Below are 26,893 nucleotides of genomic sequence, written 5' to 3'. Positions count from 1 at the left end.
TTAGAATATATTAGTAGTCTTAAAAAAACAAATTGACAGAGCATTCTTGGTAAGTTTGTAAGGTTTTATTAATGTCATTTCTGGCTTCTGAGTAAAATGAGTGACTTCATCACTTTGTTATCAGAATCAATGTACTGGACTAAGTAGGTTAAAAAACAGAACTATATTCCAGTGCAAAGCACAGAAATAAAGAGACTCAATAGAAATCAATTGTAAAGAACCCAAAACCAAATCTAAGATTCAGGCCCCTTTAAAGCATCTCTCAGTCACCCAAAATCAAAATCACTACTCATATTTGAAAAATGACATCATACTAAGAAGTTTACTAAAAATATTTTTGAGTGACAAAAGAATGAACATAGCAGCATGCTCTACAGGCATGCGAGATAACTGGATTCTTTCTATTCATGGTCCTTCCCTTTTCAGAGGACCACCACCTGAGATTGCTGCAGAGCCAGCATACTAAACATAAAAGGGAATCAATGTTCTGGAAATCCAAGCAATAATTTTTGGCCAATTAGAGAATAGCAGAGCGTCAAAAAGAGCCTTGGCCAATCCTCAGACTGAAAGCTGGTACGAAGCGACAAAAAACAATATTACACAGGGATAGTGATAACCTGTGCTGTGGGAAGAATTCAAAATGACACAGGTTTGGAAAAATATGATTTTCATGTTTGGATTTAAAAGTACAACCACCACTACAGCAGACAGTCAAATTATATATATAAAATAATTTAAAGGAGCTTATTTTTTAAAAGGTCACCTTAAAATAGTAAACAAAAGCATACTAAATAAGAACCGGAAATAACCTGCATGAAGAATAAGAAAAAAACAAAAACAAGATAAAAACTTCCTCAGTTAGTTCAAAATATTAAACTTCTTCAGCAAGAGATCAGGAGCAAGGAAACAGAGTACTCAAGTTACTGTAATATACAGGCAAAACTGTGATGTATCTTCAAAAAAATTTACCACAACACAAAAAAATGCCCATAAGTATAAGAAATTTACTAATAACTTTATTTCATACAGCCTGCTGTATAATGGAATGCCAGTGATCTGGAAATATTACCAAGATACATACCTCCTCTCTTCTTCTCATTTCTGATTTCCCACTTATGTACCGGAGATGCACTTGAAACCTGAATGAGACCAACTTTTCCATCAGATGTTCCAAACAGAAGTTCTTCTCCAGAATCACCTAAGCATATAGGAACTAGATTGGTTCTATTTTTTACATCTATTTATTAGGTTTTAAACTATTCAAATATTTTAAGGACTTAAGTCTTTTCTTTAACCTTTTCCTTCAGAATGTAATGTGTGAATCACAAAATATTCAAATTCATGTTCTGCAACAGCGTTACCAGACTTTTTCAAAACATAGTGGTAGAAACAAGGCTAGTACTTCAGGAGATGGACACTCAAACATCTTGAGAACTATTGGTGTTTTAATAATTTGTTCATTCCTGTTCTTACATGCGTGCATCTCTCACTCAACTCAATAGCTGTTAATTTAAAAGGAGCAGGACATCAATGATACAAATACTGAAGACATTAAAGTAAGGATATTTTTCCCAGCTTCTGAAAAGACTAGCAAGACAAGTACTTCCCTCCCATTCCTCTTCCCCACCCCCATTAGATGGTTTATGGAGAGGTCTTCAAAAAGACAAAACTAAACAAAACTACCTCACTCATTCACCTCCCTGGATAAAGGCTATAGAATCCAGCTTCTGCTAAGTGGGATTTAAAAGGGAAACTTATTCTTCCCTCCCAAACCAGCTGCTGCCATCACAGTGCTACTTTCAAATGGCCTGACTGAAAGAAAATGGATTAGGAGCCGGATTAGAACCATTCGTTAAGTTTTTTGACCTATGGTGCTAAATTCAGGTGACAGATCGCAAAAGGGCTGGCTAAACAATTTTAAACTTTTAAGGTTGTGTCTACCCTACAGAGACTATGTCAGCATAGGTATGCTGGGATAACCCCATAGCGTAGACGCAGCCTACACTGCAAAAGGGGTTTTTCACTGGTGTAGACCACCACATCCCTGAACGTTAGCTGCATTGACATAAGCACTCTTCTGTTGACATAACTGCATCTACCCTTGGGGTTAAGCTGGAATAACTATGTTGGTCAGGGGTGTGATTTTTAAGTTCAGGCCAAACCTAAATTAGATCTCTCCTCCACACACCCAGATCATGACAGCTCTGCTCAACCTTCTCATTCACCAAATCACAGCTACTGAAGATAAGTTTAAAGAAATCCATGGCACAGTGAAAGATCAACGTCCACAAAAAGAATTCCCACACCACGAAAAAAAAGAGGCAAAGGCCCTGTTTTTCATTTACAATAATGTTACTTTTCATATCAATTTAAAAGAAACTTAAAGGGACTGTAAATGTAATTTGCACTCCCTTTGTGGCTCCTTTACACTGCCAGAGTGGTGTAAAGAGTCTTAGAACAAAAGAGGATCAGGGCCAGAGACAGAAAAAGGTATGCGGGAGAAACTGTCAAGTCCTTCCCCTCCTGAACAACCCCCATGTCCAAATCGCTGCAGGCCTCTCGCACCACATCTGGATGGGCGGCTATGATATTCCCCGAGGTTCCACTTCATGCCTTTTAGTGCTTGTGTATGCTTAAAACACTGCAGCACCACAGCTGCACGACCGTAACACTACCTATGGTGACAGGAGGGCTTCTCCCATGAGGAGATGAATTCCCTATACCTAAGAGACAGTAGCTAGTTGACAGAATAATTCTTCTATCAACCTAGTGCTAGTTTACACCTGGGGTTAGGTCAGTATAGCCATCTCTCATACCTGCGAAAGATGTAGCTAAACTGAGCTAAACTGGAGTAGGAGGGCTTTTAGCCTCTTACTCCTGCCTGAAGGGGACAAAGGCTGCATTTAATAACACTAGTGCTAGTTATCTCTCTGTATGAAAAATGGAGCTTTGGACATATGAAACTTTGAATAGAAGACTAACAGGAATCTTGCTTTGTCTCTTAACCAGAGCAATTTTGTAATTGACAATGAGCTAATTAGAAATTTTCTGACATAAGTTTATTAGTCACAATTCTATCAAAGCTACCAAATGTTATATGTAAACTATTATAAGAAAAAACTGCATGGTCAGAGCTGTGACCCTTTCTGGATTTTTAACACCAGCTTCTAGACAATGTTAACCAAGGTTTTACAATATTTGTAAATAAGACATCCAGATTTTGCTACTTTTATTTAAAATACATTTCAGTGAAATACTGATACATTTAAGATCTAGTTACCACCATTTCCATTGTTTAAAGCAAGAACAGTAGGCGGTCCAGAAACTTCCACTTCATATAGCAAATCAGACCCCTACAGATGAAGAAGAAAGAAAAGAGTTTTTAAAATGATCCAAAAACCCCATTTTTTTTTAAAATGGGGATATCCTATCTCCTAGAACTGGAAGGGACCTTGCAAGGTCATCAAGTCCAGCCCCCTGCCTTCACTAACAGGACCAAATATTGATTTGGCCCCCTCAAGGATTGAACTCACAACCCTGGGTTTAGCAGGCCAGTGCTCAAACCACTGAGCTATCCTTCCCCCTTAAAAAAAAATCACTTAAAATTGCATGAGTATGTGCATTCTTGTTACACATATGGATAAACTTTAGTTACCCACATGCTATGTTCGTGTTGGTAATCTTTCAAAACTACAGAACAGTGAAGTGTATAAATGGAGTACAAGACTGGCTTTTTATTAAAAGATGTTAAATAAGATGTTTAAAATGTATTTCTAGTGTTTTTAAACTCAGTTTTTGTGGCAACATAACCTGAAAACTCATGTACCAACACAGCTGCCAACTTTTACACGGTAAATAAGCACCCTGACTTTCATAATAAGCCAAAAATCAAGCTAATCCCATTTCAAAACAAGGCCAAAACAAACCACTCCCTAAGAATCCCAACATTCTATGTGACTAGATCTCCCCAACATGCAGTTTGTGGTGGACCCACTGTGCACCCCTGACTCTCTCCCTCCCTTTCCTCCAATACAGAAGATGCCAAATAGAAAAAAAGAAGCAACAAGCTACAAGCCAAAAGCTAGCCAACAAGCAACTCACAAACCAATTAAGCCAAAAACAAGCCCAATTTCTGTGTTTTTTCCCACTGGTTGGCATGTCTGATATACATATAATGATCTTTCACATAATTATTTCTATGATTTATAGAGTTAATAAAACTTGATCTGATCAAGTGATTTATTCAAATTGAAAATGTATAAACTGTGAGAGACAGATTTAAGCTCCCATCCTACAAACATGTGTGTTTAAATTTTACTCATATGAGTAGTGCCATTGAAATCAATGGGATTACTCACTTAAATTATAAGGAACTATAGCTTAAGTTAACGATACATGTGAGTAAAATGCAGGATTGAGGTCTAAGCAAGTGCACACCCACACACATCTTTAAGCAGAATTTCACTAATTCTTATCTCACTAGCCTACAAATGTTAATTCTTAAAAAAAAAAAACAGCACTCATCTCACTTCTCAGCAGATTTAAGAGCAGTAACTACTACATTATAAAATAAGCTACAGACTATTTATAGCCAATACACAAAGCATACTTCATGATGTGTTAGATTTGATATTTTAAAATTGTGTTTGTTTGCTTACTTAACATTTCACAAAATTCACTAATTCACAATAACAACAAGGAGTCCAGTGGCACCTTAAAGACTAACAGATTTATTTGAGCATAAGCTTTCGGTGGGTAAAAAAAACCACTTCTTCAGATGCACGGAGTGGATCTTTTAGTCATTAGTGTGAATTAGTGAGGTTCCATAGTACAGTAAAGGAAGTGACAACAAAGCAAAGATTTTTAACCTGTAAAACCCTAAGGATTCTATCCTGGCATGCCAATATTGGTCTAATACAAGACAGTTTCTCTACTGGAAGACAGAGGATATCATTGATTTTATCTCCTGACAGGTAGTAGTGCTGGTCCTTGCAGTCACAGTAATGGTTATAGATATAGCTTGCACAAAGAAAGAGATCTGCTCCCGATATATGCCTGAGAAAAAGAAAAAGTATTTAATTTTGTCAGCATTTAAAGTTATAGTGATATTCTCTTAGGCCCCAATATACATGTGGATCAAGTTACACATATGTATAACTGTTTGTTCATTCAGGGCCTTACTGAGCAAAATAAGCAATTAATCTGGTTAAATAAATTAAACTTGTTATTTACTACAAAATATATGAAATCATATAGTTTACATTCCTTTATTTTTTTCCTCTAGTTTATTTTCATCTGCATAAGGGTCTACAGACAACAAATGCTAAAGAGATCTTACTAATACTCTTCGTAATATAAATTTAAAGAGAAACAAAACTATTGAAAAGAAAAGAAATACCCTGTTGATTAAAGCATATTCAGGCAGAGTTCCCCCGAGCCTTTTAGAATAGGATGAGAGAACATAAAAAATGATCTCCATGTGTTTCTCCAGAGAAGTAGTTAAGATGTTTTTAAAATATATTTTTAGAAGCACAATATAAGCAGAGTGAGTGGGGGCATTGTTTTGATTTTGGTTTTTTTTGGTAAATAGATTAAATTTTGGTGAAAGGTGAGCAAGAGAAAGGGCTCACTAAAAAAAAATAAAAATAAAGAATGAATGGGAGTGAAAATTTAAACATGCTGGAGCAGTAACCCTTTTGGACTTTGGAGAAACACTCCAAAAAACTAAACAAACATTGAAGATTAACTGTAAAGCAAAAACAACAATTGAGTGAACACAGATTCTGAGTTAAAATGACTCACCATAAGTAGAATGGTGAAACAGAAGGGTGGCATTCTGCACACAACTAAATTTTCATTAAGGCCTTGGGTAAATTTTCTAATGTGCCCAAGTTACTTGAGGAGCCTAAATTCTATATTTAAGAGTGACTGAGGCATTAATCCCTTGTCTACAGAGGTTTTAGCCACCAGTGAAGCCATACTGACATAGTTATAATAGTGAAAACTTCTAACATGGATAGTTTACAACCATGTATTGTGTGTACACTGGGGTTTGTACCATTATAACTACATTGAACAAAAAGCTAAAATCTATAGTGTAAACAAGTCCTATGAAAAGTTACACTCCTCCCCCCTCAATATCTGTTAATTTACTGGTTCACCAAAAGCATTCCACAATGCAGCATTCTGTGACACCCTAAGTATCAGGAGTCTCATCACATATGATGGGTTGCAATGTTACATTCTGGATATCTTCAATCACCACAGAAAATTAACATTTTTGGCCAAACAATTAGGTCACTTTTGGAATGATGTTTTGCCTCACCTACCACTTAAGTAGCAATGAAATGATTAAATGTAGTTCAATATGATTTTTCTTAAGCTGAATCAAAAAGTTCCAAATATTTTGTATTGAATGGAGCTTTGAGAATAAGGATAAGTACATTTTAATATTTATGTTCCTAGTTTACTTATAAGAGCTATTTAAAAAGTTATACTTAATATTAATTCAGACCCAAATACAAAAAAGAAAAGCATACAGATCTGTTTTTTGGGGGCCCATTTCTAAAATTATGTCTACATTAATAAATGTGTCAATTCAATGGTGAGCTCCATTTGTTTCACTGCATAATAGGACTGTCTATTATTCCAGTATTAAAGTTACTTGTTTCCTCACTTACTGCCACCTTGTGGCTCTCAGAAAGACGACTTCTGATTTAACAGGAGTTGAAGCAGAGCCCAACATCCCAACCTATTCACTCCTTCTGCTGCTACCTCCCTCTTGACAAGAAGTTTACAAAGTTGGCCCCCTTCTGATCTTATGGCTAAATTACATTTAAACACTTTTTGGAGAGAGAGAGGAAGATGATTAACAGTGAAGGAGGGGGCCAAGTTATTAATCTAAACTAGATTCTAGTTCATTTTACAGGATTCTGACTGTAATATTTTTCTTTACTTTATACCTTTTAAAAAGCCCTATCTACATGTATGATAACAGACAGAAAAAGAGGTTTAATTATTATTCAAGTGTGTATAGATACAGATATACACACACACACTCGAATGAATACTTCAAGAGTGTTTCTGACTGCTTTAAGTCCTGTTTCATCTCCCTGACAGGCCACTCCATGTTAAAGTATGGAAAAAATGTTTTTAAAAACGTAGTTTTTAATTTTTATTGGCATACTGTCCCTGCAAGTGTTTATTGTTCATATCCTGCTGAACTAGTCACTCTGCCATTTGCCATGTGTAGTAGTCAAGTCAACCTAGCACCCCAAGTGGAGTGTTTGATTAACATTTAAAAAAAAAAAAATCAGCCGTAAGATTGTAAAGAGAATGTTTACTACAGCAACAAAAATTGTACTCCATTCCACCGGCCATACCAATGGAAGTGTAGTGAGATTGATCAAGATCCTGGAGGGAGCCACAATGGGTATAGGATGGGTTAGGGAGAGTGGGTAGTAAAGAAAGCTGAGTCAACAAATCAATTCATATCTCCCAGCAGAGCACCTTCAGCCACTGCTGTTGAACTCTGTATTCATGCTGGTATAAGATTCAAACACGGCAATTAAGTTAATATTTACATGAACATGGAATGGAGCGCTCGTTTTGACACGTTTGGATAGAAGGCTGAACTTCTTGATATTATTTCAGTTTAGCCGTCAGCTAGAAAAAGTATGTTGTACACTGGTTTATAATGTCAAGGCTATCTCATCAACCCAAACAGTTAAAAGTTTTTGGTTAGTTGGATACTGTATACAGAAATGGAACTAACTTGCAAATGATGAGCATCCACCCTCTGAAGGCATGTCTATAAGGTGCGGCAACAAAACGACAGGGGTGTGATTTCTGGAGCTCACTGACTGGTCTGTGTGGACATTGCTGGTATACGCTATAAGTTCTCCAGTGCACTTGAACACAATGCTGAATGTTTGAACAGCTCTATGTTCAAGTGCACTAAGTAACTTTTAATGCACACCAGCATGGTCTACATCGACCAGTCCAGGGATGGCCAACCTGTGGCTCCAGAGCCACATGTGGTTCTTCAGAAGTTAATATGCAGCCCCTTGTATAGGCACTGACTCTGGTGCTGGGATGAAGAGGAACTGGCTAGAAGCTTTCAATTGCAGCAGTTAAGTTAATGAATGACAAGCAGTTGTAATGAGGCTCCCTCTCCCACTTGCTACTGATACTTTTACAGGAGTTCTGCCTCTCTCAGGATAGAGAGAAGAGACTTAAGAGTGAAATTCCTGCACAGATACTGTTTTTAGAGAAAAGCTTAATACAACTACTTGGTTGTATAGAAAAATAAACCCTCAAATTTCATTTTGAGGGACAAAAACGAGTGCTAGGAGTACATGAAAACTAAAAAAAAGTGATACAAAAATAAGTATTAGAACACAATAGTAGACTGCACTTAGTTAGGATGTGCTTAATCTGGATGCTCACTTTCCTGAGCTGCCTGCCAGAAAACCAATTTAGACTAATGTGACAGAAAATTCTTTCACAGAACCAAAAACTAACAAACTAGTTTTACTAACATGAAATAATATTGAAAAACGAAGTACTGCACATACATAGCTTTGATGTTTTCAGTGAGGTTAGTTTCAAATGAAAGGAACTGCTTCCCTCTCTTTGTGAAACCTCTAACCTCTGATCCTGTAGCCACAAAAATTTTCTCCTGTGGTGTATTAAGAGCTCCTCCCAGCTCCAGCCTTGTGATCCTTTGCCCTGGCAGTGTCTTGAACACTGGCTGTGAAAGTCAAAAAGAAAGTGATACTTAATTATTTCAATACTGTATTTGCATTTTTTTTTTAAATATAGAAGATGTCAAATTTGCATTGGGACTTTTGACATAATTGCAGTGATTTTACAGAACGTGTATACCTGATGAGGTTTTATTATACGTTAAAACAACAAGAAATCCCATGGCCCCTTAAAGACTAACAGATTTATTTGGGCATGAGCTGCATCTGTAACTTTCACTCCATGCCTCTGAAGAAGTGAGGTTTTTTACCCACGAAAGCTTATGCCCAAATAAATCTGCTAGTCTTTAAGGTGTCACCAGACTCCTTGTTGTTTTTGTGGATATAGACCAACACCATAATACTTATTATACGTTGCTCCTCAGTATCAGTGAAGAAATCAGGCATTTTATAAATCAACTCAGTGCTCTCAAAGCTAATAGATAAAATACTTAAGATTCCAGTGCTGTTTATTGAAGCACAGTACAGAGAGCTGTAGTGCAAGCTTCTGCATAGTGCCCCACATACATGTTGCATTCTGATTCCAGAAAAATCATCTCTAGTAATGAAGAAACGATTTTATGGACATGTAAAATTAACTTATCAGATACACTACCATGATACAAGCTGTGAAAGTTGTTTTTGTAAGTTGTCCTGCTATCCACAACTTTAGCTCCTACAGAGCAATTAGTTCACAAAGTCACTTATATATCAGATGTTAACTATTTAAAAAAAGTCATTGCTGACATAGTTTGGAAGCTAACCACTGATCTAGAATCACGGGGCTCAGTAACCTTTTGCCAATTTCCGGAGCTATCTTGTTCCTTTCATTAACACAAACAGCTTTTTAATATTCATTATGTAGAATATTGGGCACAAATGAAAAACTGCACATCAAGAACTATAAAACAATTACATAAATATCTGACCTTACCATAGCTTCCCCCTTTTTGATGCCAAAACATGTAACAACACCATCATGATCTCCAATGACAATCTGCAAAAATGTAATGCATAATTATATCACAATTATTCCTATAAAGATATAGATATTCCTATAAGCTTCCATCTTAAAAAGGAAGAACTTTCCTTATATTAGTCATGTTCATCTGCAGTATGGAAAGTAAGTATTACCAACTACTGCATATTTAATGATCATACTATATCATACAAGCACACAACACTTTATAGATATAAAGACAGAAAGTCCTTTAGTAACAGAGCTTAAAATCTAAATTATTTCTCTGAAATAATTTAACTGTCAACCCTCTCGTATTTGTTGTTTTAAAGAATATCTGTCACATAATGGAATCTTTGAAAAAAATAGTATTATTTTGATAAAACTGATTTTCTGTATTTTATATTGCTCATCCTTTACTTATTACCAGAAGCGAAAAGCATATAATTGCTTCTTAAAAGTTCATCTATTCTGATACTTTCCTCCCACAGAGAAATCACAACCATGAATTCACCAGAAAAGATCTGTTTAGAAAGAAAAAAAACAAAAACAAAAAAACTCCAGTTTTCAACAAGTGTTCTTAGCAAAAAAGAACAAGGGAGGAGAAATATATAACTAATACTAAAGCCTAAGAATGTCCATGCATTGTCAGCAGGTCTTGAATCAGAATTACTTGGGAAGCTTTGCCTATACTGTCCCAGATAGAAAGAATCAAAAGATTATTTGCACCACCATTGTTCCAAGGGAATAATAATATCATTTTTTAACAGAACAAGTATCTCATTGTCAACAAAAGCTACCTTCTGTGTTGCCCTACGTCTTGATGCAGGAAGAAGCTTCATGGTCTTCTGAGATGTCACTCCCACCTATTTGAAAACATCAACTCGTTACTGAACATCTCAGCTCTTACATTTCAAAACATTTAAGTCCCACTCCTCTATTTTAAATTTCATGCATTAGCATTCATGCTATTTAATGCCTCTATCCATGAAGTAAGAAGAACAGTAATTCAGCATTGCTTGGATAGCCAAAATAATATGCCACAACTCTCGTATAAAAAGATGAATTGAAAAGACTATCCATCTGAGACTTGTAATGCTTTGTACTTGCTGACACGTCTGCTAATTCCTCTAGCTGGGGTACTGGTTTCAGAGATGTGACCACCACTTGTTTCCTGGATAGTTACTTGAGGCAGACAGACAAAATAAAGCAACATGCATAACAGGTGTAATATTTCAAAGACTGCAATATTTAACAATAGATCCAATTATTAATATTGATTGATATTTCTGATGCATGTTATCCCAGACATTACTGACTCCCACACTGCAGAGTCCCACAACTACAGATCATCTAACTATATAGATAGTATAGAAACACTATTTATGATTATAGTATTAGGCCCTGACACTGCACAGATTTAAGCAGATGCTTAGCTTTACAAAGGTATGTTGTCCCACTGACTCAGTAGGACTTTTCATGTCCATAAAGTGAAACACTGTTTGCAGGATTTGGGCCTTTGTACTCAGCAGTTTTAAGGTATACTTGATATTTTTAAAGGTGCATTATTAACTTGTTTTAGGCCACAAATTTAGGGTTTTTTTTTTGAAGGGGGAATGAAAGTTTCATAACACTTAACACTAATATATTTTGCTTTTAATTATAACGCAAATAGTTTTCTGCTATAAAATAAACATATCCCAGCATGCAACCCAGTAGACTAGCCTACCAGATGCTCAGGCAGGAAGAAGGAGGGAGGGAGAGAGAGAGAGAAAGGAAGAAAGGATGGTCCAGCGCTCAGGGCATTAGCCTAAGATTCAGGAGAGCCGGACTCACTTACCTGCTGTGCCACAGATTTCTTGGGAGACCTTGGGCAAGTCAAAGAGCCTCTCCGTGCCTCAGTTTCCCAATCTGTAAAGTGGGGCAATCCCTGCCTGGCTGAGGTGTTGCTAGATCTAGTAAAGCCTGTGATGTCTCGGATAGCGAAATACAGCAAAGAAACATGCGGGAACTCCCCCGCAGATGTTACATAGTGTGATAACCAGGCAGGACTCCTGGGAGCGCAGGGCAGGAGCGGGGCTTGGCGGCACAGGAGCCTTTCCCAGGCGGTCTCTGTTTATAGACCCGCCGCCAGCCCTGCCCCATCACTCGGGAACCCCGCGCGGCGCGGCGCGGCTGCGGCCTTACCTGCAAATAATCCACGCGGACCAGTTGAAGCTCCATGGCACCAGGCCCGGGGGCGACTCCAGCCGCACGGTCCAGGGACTGACCCCAGCGGGCGGAGGGGCCACGGTCCCAGCCTCTCTATCCCCACCCAGCGGCCCGCTCCAACACTCCCTTCTCCCGGAGACAGCTCCTTCCCCGCTACCATGGAGACGCCGAAAAGACACATCCCCACAAGTCGGCCTGCTATTGGACACGCAGGCCGGAGAAGGGGCGGGGTCAGCATTGAACAGGCGCAGTGATTGGGCAAAGCGTCACCGCCTCTCTGCATGGGTGGCATGTCTAGGAGCCTCGGGGTGAGGTTGGCACAGAGGCCGAGAGCGGCGGGGAGGGGTTGCCTGCCCGCGGCGGGTGGTGGTAGCGGGGCGGGCAGGGCTGCGGCTGGTTGTAGGCAGCGGGGTGCCCAGGCTTATCGTGGGCCGGACGGAGATACCGCTGGGGCGAGAGCCGCAGCTGCTGCAACAGAGGAGGCTGGGGACGGGGGTCTCCCAGCCCAGTGGCCATGGTGGGGCTGCCGAGGTCGGTGCTGCCCCTAGGGGCCGAGCTCTCGGCCCCCGGTGACATCGCTGTTAGCGTTGGTCTACTGGAAGATACAACCTCACCCTCCTTGTCCAACTCCAACTATCTGCGGAAGCTGGGCGGGGAAATTGCTGCCCAGTTTTCTGAAAGTCCTTGCCCTCTGGCAAGGGGGTTCACGCAACTGGGAGCATCCTGCCTCCCGGCTTTGCAGCGCTCCTAGGAAGGCTCCCCAGGAGCTTAATCTCTATTAGGTGGGGCTTAAAAGTACCATGGCAGTGAGAGTCATTGAAGGAGCTTTGCAGGCATGGTGTGCCCCCTTGATTAGCTGCCATTGCAAATGGCCATCATATCTGTAAATCAGGCCTTGGATTTCTGTGATTAGTTGGCAGGAAATGAGCCAGGCGCACAATGAGTGACTTGCTCAGCATCAGTAAGAAATATATGGGAGAGGCAAAATGCCTCTAGGTTAGCACTGCTTTACAAAACTCCTGTGCTGTGATGCCTACAACTAATCTGGACAAGAGGGGCTAAACTACTGGTGTGTTGAAACCACTGGTTACCATGCTGATCAGTATTGTTTCCATTAACTCACCTGTTGATCCATCATATCTTCTACAGTACTTAGATTGCTCTTTGGTGGCCTCTGCACCCTAGAAGGGCAATTTTGGGGAAATTCTGCTCAGCCCTAGAGTAGATTATGCTCAGTCACTCTGGGAATGGCACTTATCTAGTTGGTGTGCTGCAGCTTTGTGGGGACAGAACACTTGCAGTGCAGACAAAATCTTCGGAAAATTTCAGTGCCAGACTCTACCAAACATGCTCAAACTATAATTTTCAGCGGCACGTAGCTTGGACACGTTTGGACAGATTTGCATGGAAAAGCAAAAGTCCCATCCTTGACAGATAGACTTGAAGTTTTTGGCAAGGGGATTACCTTTCTCCAAAGCAAGGAGGTTCTGAGACTTCTCAGTGAAACAGAGTTTTTTGAGATAAGTAAAACGTATTTTCCTGTAAGTTTGTCTCAGAAATGGCTTAGCTTTTGCTGAAGTTTCCCCAAAAACTTCACTCTAAGGTGCACACACATTTGCAATGGAAAATTCCAGCTTGAACATTATAGGTTTGCCAAAGCTTTAAGCAACTGTAAGATCTTATAATGGAAAATGTTAGGTAATGTTAGGTATAGGTGTTGCTACCAATACTTCCTGAAACAGCCTTTTACTACCTTTGACTGATTGTTGTAAAAAGTCTCTTTGTCTACCACTGTACACTTCAAAATCAGGTGCTGAATAAATGGGGCAAGTTAAAGAGTCTGTAAAGTATGAATATTTTATTTAACAAGCATCCGAGGCATCATTTAGAATAGTGTAACAAAATACCAGCCCTGCATAGAATCTGAATTTAAAAAAATCATCTCTACCACAAGAAAGAATAACTTTTGACTGAATTCACTTTACCTTCAAAAGTATTTTTAAGGGTTTCTAGTCCCTACTGTTGAAAGCAAACATTATGCTGCATTAAGAAACAAACTGTAGTATATGTATGTTAAACAGTGCTCCTAAAGTTATATTCACGCTTTGATATTCATTGTTAAATCTTAAAGTATCCATTCTGTGAGTTCTTCGGTCATATCTGTTATTAGAATAATTGAAAAAACATAAATATTTCAAATAATACTTAACTGAGACTCAGCTGACTACTCCTTATTTATTATATTCTACAGGATCCTGTTCGCACCAGTTGCTGCAGGGAACAAGGTCCTTTGCAGTGCCGTGTGTGTGTGTGTGTGTGTGTGTGTGTGTGTGTGTGTGTGTGTGTGTGTGTGTGTGCGCAAATTGTTTAGTGCAAAGAGTTTTTTAAGTTTGTTCATAAAACAGTCAAAATATCAGCAATGCAAGATTTTTTCACTTTCAAGTGTACTTTCCTATTAAATGCAAAAACTGGTATGAGAGTTCTTACTTTTTAATATACTTAAATGAACAGAGCATTTTTTGCGTGATGAGTTAATAAAATTTCCTGACTAAATTTAAAGAAAGCTGTACATAAAGTTATTTAGTGCTAAAAATCTACCATATATTTTTCAAGTATAAGATACTCCAAAATATTATTGCCAATATTTGTGCTGAAGAAAATGCCAGGAATCCCAATAATTCATTGAATCATTCACATCTTGACATATTGGGGTTGAGTTTCTCACTGAGTTTATGTATTAGAATTGCTAAATCTTCTGTTGCTTGGGACTTATCTTCCAAAAGTTCATAGCGAAGACTGGAGATGTCTTGTTTGATTTCCTTTAATTCACCTGTATTAATTGTTGAAAGAAATACTTTAGTATTGTTTGTTAAACAAATATAGTTTAAGTAACAACGATGCATATTTTAGAATTATCTTCCACTCAACCAAAACATTCATCAGAATACCATGTCTTTCCCTGACCCAATAAACTAACACTTTACTTCACCTGTATATAATACATCTAAGGTTTTCAAAACATTTTACAAATGTTAATAAATTAATCATAACATCATTGTGAGACTGGTAAGTATCTCTATTTTATAGAGAAGAAGCATGGATATTTTTAAATGAGTTACTAAGTTCACACAGGAAGAGTGTGGCAAAGCTGGTAATAAAAACACATCTGAGTCTGTTTTCTTCCTTAACCAAAAGCACATCTTTAGAAAGCAGAAAAAAAATCAACCTATTTTAAGGGATGTCAGGCTTTGACAAGTATAAACATGGTACTTAAATGGTATGATGGGATAGCTTAATTTTGGCAATTGATCTTTGATTATCAGCAGATAAGTATGCCCAGTGGTCTATGATGGGATGTTGGATGGGATGGGATCTGAGTTACTGCAGAGAATTCTTTCCTGAGTGGTGGCTGGTGCGTCTTGCCCACATGCTCAGGGTTTAGCTGATTGCCATATTTGGGGTCGGGAAGGAATTTTCCTCCAGGGCAGATTGGCAGAGGCCCTGGAGGTTTTTCGCCTTCCTCTGCAGCGTGGGGCATGGGTCACTTGCTGGTGGATTCTCTGCAGCTTGAGGTCTTCAAACCACAATTTGAAGACTTCAATAACTCGGACATAGGTTAGGGGTTTGTTATAGAAGTGGATGGGTAGAGTTCTGTGGCCTGCTTTGTGCAGGAGGTCAGACTAGATGATCATATTGGTCTCTTTTGACCCTAAAGTCTATGAGTCTATGAGTCTAACATCTTCCTGGTCAAAACACAAATATCAAGGCAAGGTTGGTGACAAGCAACAGCGATCTTTATTTCAGGGCTTCCAGGGTAGAACCTTTCTTGAATATTCAAAGTATCGTTCTTCCCACAAACTATGAGTGCTGTCAATTTTTATCCAGTACCCTGGGCAGAAAATTGCTTGCTATGTGTGAAGTACAGAGCACAAGATAAGACCTTTACTGTTCTCTTAAAGTGAAATCTTTAGGCTCATATATTTGAAATAATGATACTTAGCAATCATAAAGGATTTTCCGCAGTGTATATAGCACCTTATATCCAATGTGCTTTGAAAACCATAATTAATCCTTACAATCCCACTGTGAGATAAGTATGATGCAGAGTACATATGATCTCTTTTACTGCTGAGAAATCTGTAGTTCAGAGAGGTCAGCTTACTTATTCAAGGTCACGAAGGAGAAGCAGTGAAAGATCAGAATTTAGGTCTCCTAACTCAGTGTTATGCTCTCACTGCTTGACCGTACTGCTAACCTGAAATCCAAGTGCAAATACAAGAAGGGACAAAACCCTTCAAAAGACTTGTGCTTTGTCAAGCATTTTGGTGACAGAACAATTGATACCATCATCTATCCTGCTTTGCAAAAGATATATGTGTAAATTAAAAATACCAAAACCAGAATATACATTTTAAAGTTTTTCTGGTACAGTTACATACTTCTGGGCATCTGGCCAAAAATGCCAAATTGAACTGTATGCTGTACTCATTTTTTGTACAACCCTTGGCATCATCTAGAAACTCAGCACCCCTGGGATTTGTGTCTCATGTGCACTTTCTTTTTTCTATTCTATTAGTCAGAAATGAGTTCACTACTAATAACACACATTTCAGAGTGGACTGTTCAGTTACTACAGCTGTTCTCTTGATTTTGTTTTCTTTTTATTCATATTTTACTGGTTTTCAAATGTACAGAAATTTCTAGTTTACAGTGTATAAAATAAGATTAAGGTATACATTATAGTTTAATTTCTTTTCAAGCCTAGATTCAGGTTTCAATCAGCATGATGGCTTTTTGCCGCTGTCACTATTTTGCCAATGCCATAACACTCAGAAAATGATTCACAGGTTATGGGAGTGAAAAATAAGTTTAGTTAATGTCAGATAGTTTAGAATATATTTTTATTTACATTTAAGCATATTTAGTATGGTAGCAAGGCTTCCTGTGTATAAAGCATCAATTTTTTTCAGAAAGCTATTGCTTAACATTAAAAATACAGCGCCAAATTGCTCTGAAAGAAGGGCACATTTCTATCATGCATGGGTAGTCCAACTGATTTCACTAGAATAAATCAAGACACTAAACCCTATATCTGGCACCGTTTGCATGAATTAGCCCTAACTGTAGAGCTGGGATTGGTAGTGATGGTAATTAAATAAGATCCAGTTTAAATCTAGATGTCAGACCATGAGCACTAACATCAACGAGGGCTAACTAACAAATTTAACATGCAGAATGTTTGTTTTCAAATATATTTTTCAATATCTTTCTTAAAATTTTTTAATTATTACAGTTTGGCAGTAAAAAAGAACTGCCTTTTTCTTCACACCAATGTTTAGGCAATATTCTGAGTGATATTTTTGTCACATGAATGGTTTTGATAGCCCTATGTTTGAAGAAGTATTGCTCAGCAGTGCAATGCATCTGTGATTGAATATAGACCTATATGATTCCCCTCACTGTGTAGTGTGAATGAGTGCAAAACCATGGAAATCCTACAGAAAGCGGGGTGAGAGGGCTGTATAGAGGAAAGAAAGCTATGCAGTGCATCCTTCCCCATCATACAAACTGCCTGCAGCGTCTGCTTCTACAGTGCACAAGCTCAGCTCTGCAAAGGCTATCTGATGAGGAGTCAGGGTAACAGACGCTATGCAGCATGTTTGCCTCTCAAGCAGAGTAACCAATGATGCATCGTAAATATTTTTTCTCTGACTATAACTAACTTCCTGCTTCCATGTCTGCTTCTCCTTGCAGAGAGTTATGGGGTACGTAGTGACCAAATGACAGGCCAAAGTCACTACTGCAAGTTAGAGAGCCATATTGCCTTGGCTGAAATAGAACTAGAGTCAGAAAAGCTTTCTGAGGCCAACTAAGATTCTTTAAGGGCTGTCCTACCATTTCTCATAGGACTCTGGCCCACATCAGGAACTGTGGCCATTGCCCCTTTCTTTTCTCACCATACAGCTACCACTTAGCCATTTTCAATGTGGATTGGTGGTTTTCCCAGGGCCATGGAATTTTACAGGTGAATGTTCCCTCTTCCATTTCCCTCTTCTAGTTTTATGGTTCACAGTGTAATACAATACATTGCGTGTTCAGTTGAAATGAAATGAAGAGGAATGATTTTCAAGGTGCTTAAGATACCAGACTGGGGCATAGGATAACTGAGTTCATTTCCGGATTCCACCACTGATTTCCTGTGAGATTTGGGGCAAGTTACTTAATCTCTCTGTCCTTCAGTTCCCCAGTCTAGAAAATAGGAATAATATATCCTTTCTCCCGTCATTTGTCTGTCTTGCCTATTACATTGCAAGTTCTTTGTGGCAAGGACTGTCTCTTGCTATGTATTTGTGCTAAGTTCATCTAGTAGAATGAGGCCCTGATCTCAGCTGGGGTTTTTAGGTATTACTGTAGTACAAATAAATAATAATAATATAGTCCTGCAGAAAAACAATATCCGTGCATGCTGTGTTTACAGTGGTTCTCACCTTCATTCACTTCATCGTTTTCTTTGTCCACTTGTGCTTTCAGAACATAACGTTTTATAAGCCTTTTCATGATTTGCTGTTGGACAAAGAATACATAGTTAAGCAGTTAGACAGCTTGTGTTCTATTCACTTAAACGTCTCATATGCCTGTAAGTGAAACGTTTCACAGCCAAGAACTAAGTACTTTCTTCATCTTTGCTTTTATTGGTGGGTTAAGTAGACCCAGACATTAAATTATGATCCCTTCCTTGTCTGCATTCCTCTTATATGCAGCCCAGGCCAGCAGGAGGTCTTAACTGGTACAAAAGTGCTAACAATATTTTCATGACATTATTGTCCCTTCATTCCAAGCAATTTCACACCCCTGAAATTTTGCTTCTCCACAAAATTCTACAAAATGACTATTTTTTATATCTAAAACATGTACCAATCCTCACATGATTTTGCTGCAAAGCCACATTCACTTGAAAATGGGTCAGTTTTTACTGGAAAAAATTAGCAAAATTTGGCAATGTTTTTGAGAAAATATGACTACTCTTCTCACTTGTAACAAAATATCCAAATCTTCAAATTTAAAATTCTTTCCATTACATTATACATATTGTGCAGACTTCTAGTTCTAACTTCCCTATGTCAGGGACTCAGTATATTAGGTTAACTGTAGAATTTTCACTCACACCTTCCGAGCTGATTTTCCCCCATCCCTTACTTCCTAGGGTCCCATTCTATTTCCTTGTGCTTTGGCAGGAACTGTGTCACTGCATACATGCTGTGATTTAGAGGACTTGCTACCTTCCCTGAGGCTATAATAAAGCAGCTCTTTATTGACCAGAATGCACCATACAGTATAAGGTTGAATGGAGTGCTGAGAGATGATTTATAAAATCAAACTGGCTATTGTACAAGGCATTAACGCTATAGAAATTTCCTGTAAATACCACCTGAAAATACAATGCCCAAACCGCACATTCATCTGGTTATTTCATTTTCATCTTATGGTTCAATCAGTGTCCCTTACTCAAGCTTAAGAGCCAATGAGAGAGTTGTCTGAAAAGAACTGCAGGACTTAGCAATAATGACCTCAGCATAGAACATTTCCTGGGGATTAATGACCAGCTGGCATTTGTATTTATATGAACTTCAGGCCATCAACTCCTTCCAGCCAGTCATTAATATTCAGGAAATACCAAGTTACCTCCATTGTTATTGCTTAAGATTTAAAATTATGGACCCCCATGCAAAGGCTAAGTAATAGGCCTTATACAAGAGATATCTACACAATCATCAGGGACGGAATCCTGCGGGCCCCACATACCAGCACAGCTCCTCTACAGCCCTTTCCGCATGCTGTGATTTTGACTGGAAACAAGCCAAAATGGACTCAATTGCGACCCCTCCCACCTTGTTCCAACTCCCTTGATATAGCTGTGAAGAACTGTTCTGTTTTTCACTGTACAAAGGGTATGGAATTATCCTGTGCAGCCTCTCTGCAGTCAGCTTCCTGCTTCAGCAGAACTGTGGTGGTTTTACTGTGTTTGGAGCCTTCTGTGCCCAAATAGGGCAGCAGGTTTTGCCCCTAGGCATGAGGCATAAGGCATAAGCATCCTGAGGGTGGATTAAAACTCAGGTATCTCACGAGGTACTGAACTCTGATAAGCCACCAACCCCATCTTAAGCACTTTATGTGTGCCTACAGGTCAGCTCTAGATCAAGAGTAAAAAGTATCTGGACATAGGAGCAATCTTTTCAGTTGACATATATGCTTGGATTAATCTATGGGAATTGCTGTTTGAAATTAACTAGTCATAAATTTTTCACTGTGATTGATCCTGGCAAGCCTGAATATATAGTGTGTTGTGATCTTCCTTTAGGATTTGTTTCTTTAGTTTAATGTATGTACCAAATGGGCAAAAACTTCAAACACAACTATTTTAAAAACACGTTTAAATCCACTGAAGTCAGATCATTCAGAATTAGGACTGATCATCCTGTTTACCACTCCATCCCTTTAACTTATATGATTGTGCATGGGAAAAGGTTAGGGTTTCAATATCCCCTAAGTTTCCAGCATTACCTCTCAATTATAGGGGTTTAATTCTGCCCCATTCACAGTAATTTTTTTTTTTGCAGCTGAATTCACTTTATCATTATCTATGGCAGGGGTTCTGAGATGTTTTCATTGTGTGAGTCACAATTTAACAGGAAGATTGTCTTGAGGTCACCCTCCTGCCCATTCAGATCAAGTGGACTACCACTCCTCCAATGCACATGGCATTAGCCATCTCCTCATCCCTTCATCATTGCATAATATGCCTGTGACAACTACAGCAATTGCTTACAGGGTTAAGTAATATTACAGAAGGTATTTAATGAATTTTTAGCTGCTTTTATTTCAGTTTGGCAGCTGGAAACAAGAAAAAAAAAGTCAGCAGAATGTGACTAGCTAGCAAATGCTTCCACAAACCACCAGGGATTTATGGACCACAGTGTGGGAACTAATGCTGTCTGGAAACTGGAATTCCAAATCGGTGATAACTTCTGAAATTTAAGGCAAGTTTTTGTTCTAAAACAGAACAAAAGACAAAGTTTCAAGATTTCCTGCAGAATAGGAAATGCCAAATTTCATTTAGAAAGTCAAAATGACATTTTGGTTAGACATTTTTTAAATGTTTCCATGGCTCCTTGAGTGCCTCACAATCCTGCCAGCCCACCAAATAATAAATAACTTTTAGTTATTATTTATTTTTTCAGCACCTTGCTGTCTGTCAGTATCACTCATTGAGTAAATGTGCTCCACTCTGCTTTTCTACCCTTTGTTTCTCTTCATTTCTTATTTTCTGTTCTCATTTTCTCTCTCTCTCTGTCTTTGTGAGTCTCCTGTCCTCCATGCATTTCCTTCCCTGAAGAAAAACTCAGTTCCTGCTTTCCTGTGGGATTCACTGCCACTCCCTTCTCCATTCTATAAACCAAAATGATCAGCAATGAAATAGTTAATGTTAACATTGACATATCATCATTGGGCTTCAGAGCTGACACTGAGACAAGGGAGTTTACACCTCTACATTATTATCTAAAGCTGTTGGCAGCCTCAGGAAGACAGCACTGTCTTAGTTATACTTGGTTCGCACTTGGAAGGTCATCTTTGCAACCATGAGGGCTAGAAACTCACCTTTTTTCACAATAAACTCTGCATAGTCTAAGTATTTCTTTGACATAAATGTTTTAAGCAGGCAGGATCTGGCCATTGGGCCATCTTTTGGACACCCCTACTGCAATGGCTCCTTCTGTGCACTCTTGTTGTTGCCCTGCTCATATCTGAGGCTATGCAAGTGTATTTACTGATATATAGCCTAACCTAACCCCTATAGATTCCTAAAGGCACTTTCACAAGATCCAGGGCCGGCTCTAGGCACCAGCGTTCCACGCATGTGCTTGGGGCGGCACTTTTTAAGGGCCAGCACTCCGGCCCTTTGGGGGCAGCACTTTTCAAGGGGTGGCACTCCAGCCCTTTAGGGGCAGCGCTTTTCAAGGGGCGGCACTCCAGCCCTTTAGGGGCAGCGCTTTTCAAGGGGCAGCACTCCATTTTTGTTTGTTTGTTTGTTTGTTTTTGCTTCGGCAGTGGCACTCTGGCTTTTTTCTTTTTTTTTTGCTTGGAGTGGCAAAAAATCTGGAGATGGCCCTCATAGGATCTGCTTAGTGTGCAAAAGATTCTCCAGTAAGGGCCAGAGCAAATATTCTTCCCTTTCTGAGCTGTATCGAATGGTCTTTGACAGGCTCCACATCCTAGCAGAAGGAGCCACCATGTCCCCCACGTCTCTCTTCCCCTCCATCTCCAGGATATTCAAGCATCACAGAGCACATTAATCAGAAAGAACCTCTAAAGAAAGGAAGAGAAGATAATATCAACCCAGTGCTCTCTGGATCTTTCCCCAGAGATTTGCTTCTGTCACTTGCTGCACAGGCTGTCAAAATGGCCAGATCAAGAAAAGGCCTATTGGAGAACTAGTTTAAAATGTTTCAAATGATGGGGCTTGAAAAACAAGTACTGTGTGTACACAATAGCAGCAACAATATGCTTCTCTGATTGCCGAGACAATTCTTTTTCATCTTGGAAGACTCAGTGTATTTGAAGCACAGAATTCTGTTAGTACCCTCACATTATCACATTGCTCTAAACTAGAGCCCACTGAATTCCTTACCTGATAGCGTGTTGGCTGATTGAGAATGCTGTTAAAACTGTGCGATTCAAAAACCCTTGAGTTAGACTGAGTGACGAGGTTTAACTAGGAAACAATAAAGCTAAATTAGAACATATTCTATGGAATTCACAGCTGCTATAACCCAGCTTTTTCCATATGATATAACAGAATAATACGGCAATAGCGCATCATTTCAGAATATTGTTTTCAGAAAACACTGAAAATAATTTGGGCCCAAACTCAGCAAAGCACCTAAGCATGAGTTTAATTATGTGCTTAAGGCCATCTCTATTCAGCAAATCACTTAAGCATATACTTCAAGAATGTGCCCAACTCTCATTAAAGTCAAAGCATAGGCTTACGTGTTTTGCTGAACCATGGCCTTGAGGAATAATAATAATATATTTGGAAAACAGTTCACCATCAAGTTATTAGTGCAGCAATAAACTCTTGTAATAGCTATCAGAGTCCAAATACTTGAGTTTTATAGCTCTGGAATAGAAAGATATGGGGGAAAGGGTTGTGAAAAGATGGTCTTGTGGCTAAACCATAAGGTTGGGGATTAGAAGATCTGAGGCCTCATTTATAGCAGTGGGAACTAGGAGTCACAGCAGTGAAAAACTTGTGCAGATGAGAGGAGAATCAGACTCCTGGGATCTATTACTGGCTCTGCCATGAACTTCCTGTGTGACCATTTACAGTCATTTAAAAGTGACCATTAAAACTATAGATGCAGATAGATACACACACACACTCTGTTTCTCTGTGATGTATAAAGAAAGCCTGTGTTTTTATCATAACAGAAACAATTCTGCTTAATTTTTTATTTTATTTTTTACATTATAAGTTGAGGTTTTACCTATCTTGAAAGACTTTCTAGAGACTGGAGTACTAGTGAAATGAGGACATTACAAGAGACCACAGAGTGACAACCCAGTAATTAGGAGGGGAAAGGTTTTTTAGCTGAACTGTTTCAAACTACTTTTGGGGATATGTGTGGGGGTTTATTTATTTATTTATTTACACACATATTTAACTTCAATGCCCAAATAATATAAAGGTAGAGAGATATCTTTGTTAAAGATTCAACACTCCTGACAGTTCATAACAAACAGAAGTTTTAGGAAGCCCTTCATCAAAACCAGCAAAGACCAGACTTGACATTTCCCATATGTTATAAAATAAAAATCAACCAAAATATATGATTTAAAAAAATCTTTAAATCCTTCTAAATACACACTAAACCATCAAAAAAGACTATGATCCTAATTTATAAAAAAATTCTTTGAAGGTCACTTTTAACCTCTCTGTGCCCCAGTTACCCATCTGCAAAATGGGAACAATGGTTATCTACCTCGCAGGAGTGTTGCAAGACTGAATTTATTGCTATTTGTGAAGAACATTTCAGATACTATGAGTGAAGATATTAGGGAAGCGCTAGATATTATTATGCCACAAAGGCACAATTATCCCTCATCCCTGTCAGGAACATAGCTTTTGGCAGTGAAGAAGTTTGGGAAATGGTATACTATATAGCTGGCTAAACTTGCCCCTTCACCTATTCTGGTGATGAAAGGAAAAGTTAGCTTTCCAGATCTTCCAGTCTTTTTCCCTTAAAATACATGAAAGTCCACCAGTGGCATCTTTCTGGATAAGGCTAAAGACTTCTTTGTTTACCATTTAGGGCATTTCTTGTGGGATTTATTTTTGTTGTTTGGTAGTTGGCTAGGAATGATGTTTTTGTTGGGTTATTTATGCTTTCAGTTATATTTGGTAAAGGGACCTTGCCGCTTTGCAAAAATGTATCATTTTACTTTGCTTTTGTGCTGTGCTTAAAAGGCATCTGGTTACAGCACTTTAAAAATAAAATGCTTGATTAATTATGGTATTATCCTTCACAAGTAAAAACTATTCCCTAAGATTTAAAGGAAAGCAAAGAGCTAGGAGGCAAACACATTTATCCAGTGCAATGAAAAAATGTTAAGACCTACCCTAGATTTGGAGTTACTCATCCCTATTTCTGTATCTTTCTGCAGCCTTCTCCTCCTGCACTTAGAAAAGCTGACAATCTTCATGATGAAATAGAAAAAAGACTTGGGGCTTGGTACAAGACTGAATGGTGGAGGTAATGTTTTTCCATCATCAAAGTAAGATAACCAGAGCTTAGAGCGAGCAAACTTCCATTCCACATCACTGTCATCCTGCATTAGAAACAAAAGATGTCTACTTTGTTTTACTTAAGTTTAGGTTTCATATAATTCAAGACTCTTTCAAAAGGAGTCTACCTTAAATAGCTTCTCTTTTTTATACAGAAATGTGATGAACTTGTTAGTGTGAATGATTCCCAGTAGTTCAACTGCAATGCAGCTGCGTTATCAAGTCTATTTTAACTTAATTCCTGCTGTGTCTATTTACGTGGGCTTTTTATGGTCATACTTAGTTGAAGTATGCAAATAGTTTTAAAAAATGTTGTATCTGCAATGAGTGAAAACTGAAATATTAAGGTCCTGCTATTAAAAGAGAAAATTATTTAATAAAAGCAAGTATTTTCTTCCTTAAATTTAATGCTGAAATGTGGTGCTGTGCAAGTGAGGAAATAATAGTGTTGCCTTTTGGGTAGGAATAGTGTGAGCAGTTAACGTGCAAGCCTTTCCAAACAGCCCTGCCTATGAACATTACTTTGGCCTTCTTTTGATGGTTAACCGACTTATTTTTTATTGGCATCCATGGGAAGGAATAAGCAAACAGATTTTGTGCCCAGACTGGTAAAATCTCATGGCAGTTTTGCGAGCCTCACCTAACTGAAACTTGAACACATTCTCCAAAGACGAAAAGTTAGTTTATTTGTTTCCAGATTAAATTTAATCCTAAGAAATATAAAGTATTTTCAACATGTATCAGAAATGCATGTGCAAAACATGTTTTGATTTTTCTCCTTTTATTTTAAATTTTTAAGTCAATTTATTACTCATCAAAAAATGCCAAAATTACAGCCCTGGATACTGGAGCCCAGCATTTACCCACAGAATAGGTACAGAAGAGGAAAACTTTTCCCATTATATCCTGCCAAGGTGAACTGCAGGGACCTCTAAACTAGGTGTGATGGCATAGTTCAGTCCCTATGGCAGTAGATTTGGCTTGTCTGCTGAGATTGCTAGCCAGAGTGTCTTTGCCAGTCATGATAGTGGTTTGCATAATTTGGGCTCTTATCTAGAAAGGGTTGACTGAGATCATCAATTCCATTTAATATAGGTCACTCCAGAGCCAGCAGATGCTAACACCTCTCATGATCTGGACCATAAATATGTGAGTAGGGAGCAGAGAATAGACCCTAAAGTTTGTGATGTTTCCATCATATTCTGTACAGAGTAAATCATCTTAGAATTTCCCAAGAAAACTATTTGCACATAATTTTTACGTACTTTCTGATATCACAAAAACAAGCTGAAATTTTGGTAAAACTGTTTTTGTAAGGCAACAGATTGATTGGCATCTTAAATATACTTTTGTCTTTGTAAGCAATCTTGATTTGACTTTTAAAACCAGTAATCTTCACCCGTTTGGGTGTGTCTTTCTTTCCTTCCTTTTATTGCACAGTATTTGAACGGTAAGCACTTAAATTGAATTAATTAAATTCTGAAATGAAGTTATTTGCTGTCCCGGTGAACCCCAAATAAAACATCTGTCTTATAGATGAAATAGCTATTCATAATTTTGAAAACTCATTCTAATTTAAGATAAACTGCAGGCATTAAAAATCTGCCACTCTGCAGGTGTGCGTGAGTGCAGCCACTAAGTTTTCAGGGCACATGGCAATGTGTAGCTAAGATTAGAATCAAGTTTTAAATATTGTACTGAAAGCAGAAAAAGGGTGCTTACACTTCAGACTGAATAATTAAGCTTGAAAAAGCTGTTAAATGTGATTTAGTCATCAGAACACTCTGATACGAAAATCTGTGCTTATGTCATGCATTAGCACAGTGCGTAAACCTAAGAAAGTGTATGTATTAATGAAGCTGAAGTATTTAACACATCTATGTTTAGTTAAAAGGTTTGGGGGAAATGGACTAGCGAGCCAATTATCTTTATGGAATACAGTAAAATCCATTTAACCAGCACTGAGGGCCTGGCCACCCAGTCAAATGTCCTATGTTCAGGAAAAGGTGTTATGAAATGTTTAAAAAGTAAGAATTAGGGAATCAAATAGACACGTGCTAAAATGGTCTGCTCAATAGCTTTGCTGTCTATTATATCCAATCCTTCATTTGAAAGTTTGTTTAAGTTGAAATTTTT

General features: G+C 38.3%; 2 protein-coding genes across 2 annotated transcripts in view; both read right to left on the bottom strand.

Moving 5' to 3' along the window:
• The window catches only part of BBS7 (Bardet-Biedl syndrome 7), a 43,170-nt gene extending 31,108 nt beyond the window's left edge, over window positions 1–12,062 (bottom strand). The window contains exons 1-7 of the mRNA XM_030564261.1: window positions 11,890–12,062; window positions 10,503–10,568; window positions 9,679–9,741; window positions 8,577–8,752; window positions 4,869–5,055; window positions 3,281–3,353; window positions 1,082–1,198 (exon numbers count right to left, since the gene is read on the bottom strand). Coding sequence (XP_030420121.1) covers window positions 1,082–1,198; window positions 3,281–3,353; window positions 4,869–5,055; window positions 8,577–8,752; window positions 9,679–9,741; window positions 10,503–10,568; window positions 11,890–11,925 — 718 coding nt within the window. The 5' untranslated portion in view covers window positions 11,926–12,062. The remainder of the gene's footprint in view (window positions 1–1,081; window positions 1,199–3,280; window positions 3,354–4,868; window positions 5,056–8,576; window positions 8,753–9,678; window positions 9,742–10,502; window positions 10,569–11,889) is intronic.
• A 1,690-nt stretch (window positions 12,063–13,752) lies between these two features.
• The window catches only part of TRPC3 (transient receptor potential cation channel subfamily C member 3), a 53,270-nt gene continuing 40,129 nt past the window's right edge, over window positions 13,753–26,893 (bottom strand). Inside the window, exons 9-12 of the mRNA XM_030564260.1 lie at window positions 24,592–24,801; window positions 22,601–22,684; window positions 18,402–18,477; window positions 13,753–14,743 (exon numbers count right to left, since the gene is read on the bottom strand). Of these exons, the coding sequence (XP_030420120.1) occupies window positions 14,601–14,743; window positions 18,402–18,477; window positions 22,601–22,684; window positions 24,592–24,801 (513 nt within the window). The 3' untranslated portion in view covers window positions 13,753–14,600. The remainder of the gene's footprint in view (window positions 14,744–18,401; window positions 18,478–22,600; window positions 22,685–24,591; window positions 24,802–26,893) is intronic.

Source organism: Gopherus evgoodei, chromosome 5, assembly GCF_007399415.2.
Source record: "Gopherus evgoodei ecotype Sinaloan lineage chromosome 5, rGopEvg1_v1.p, whole genome shotgun sequence".
Classification (NCBI taxonomy): Eukaryota; Metazoa; Chordata; order Testudines; family Testudinidae; genus Gopherus; species Gopherus evgoodei.
The sequence above is the reverse complement of the archived record's forward strand: the minus strand, read 5'-3'. Positions and strand labels throughout refer to the sequence as shown.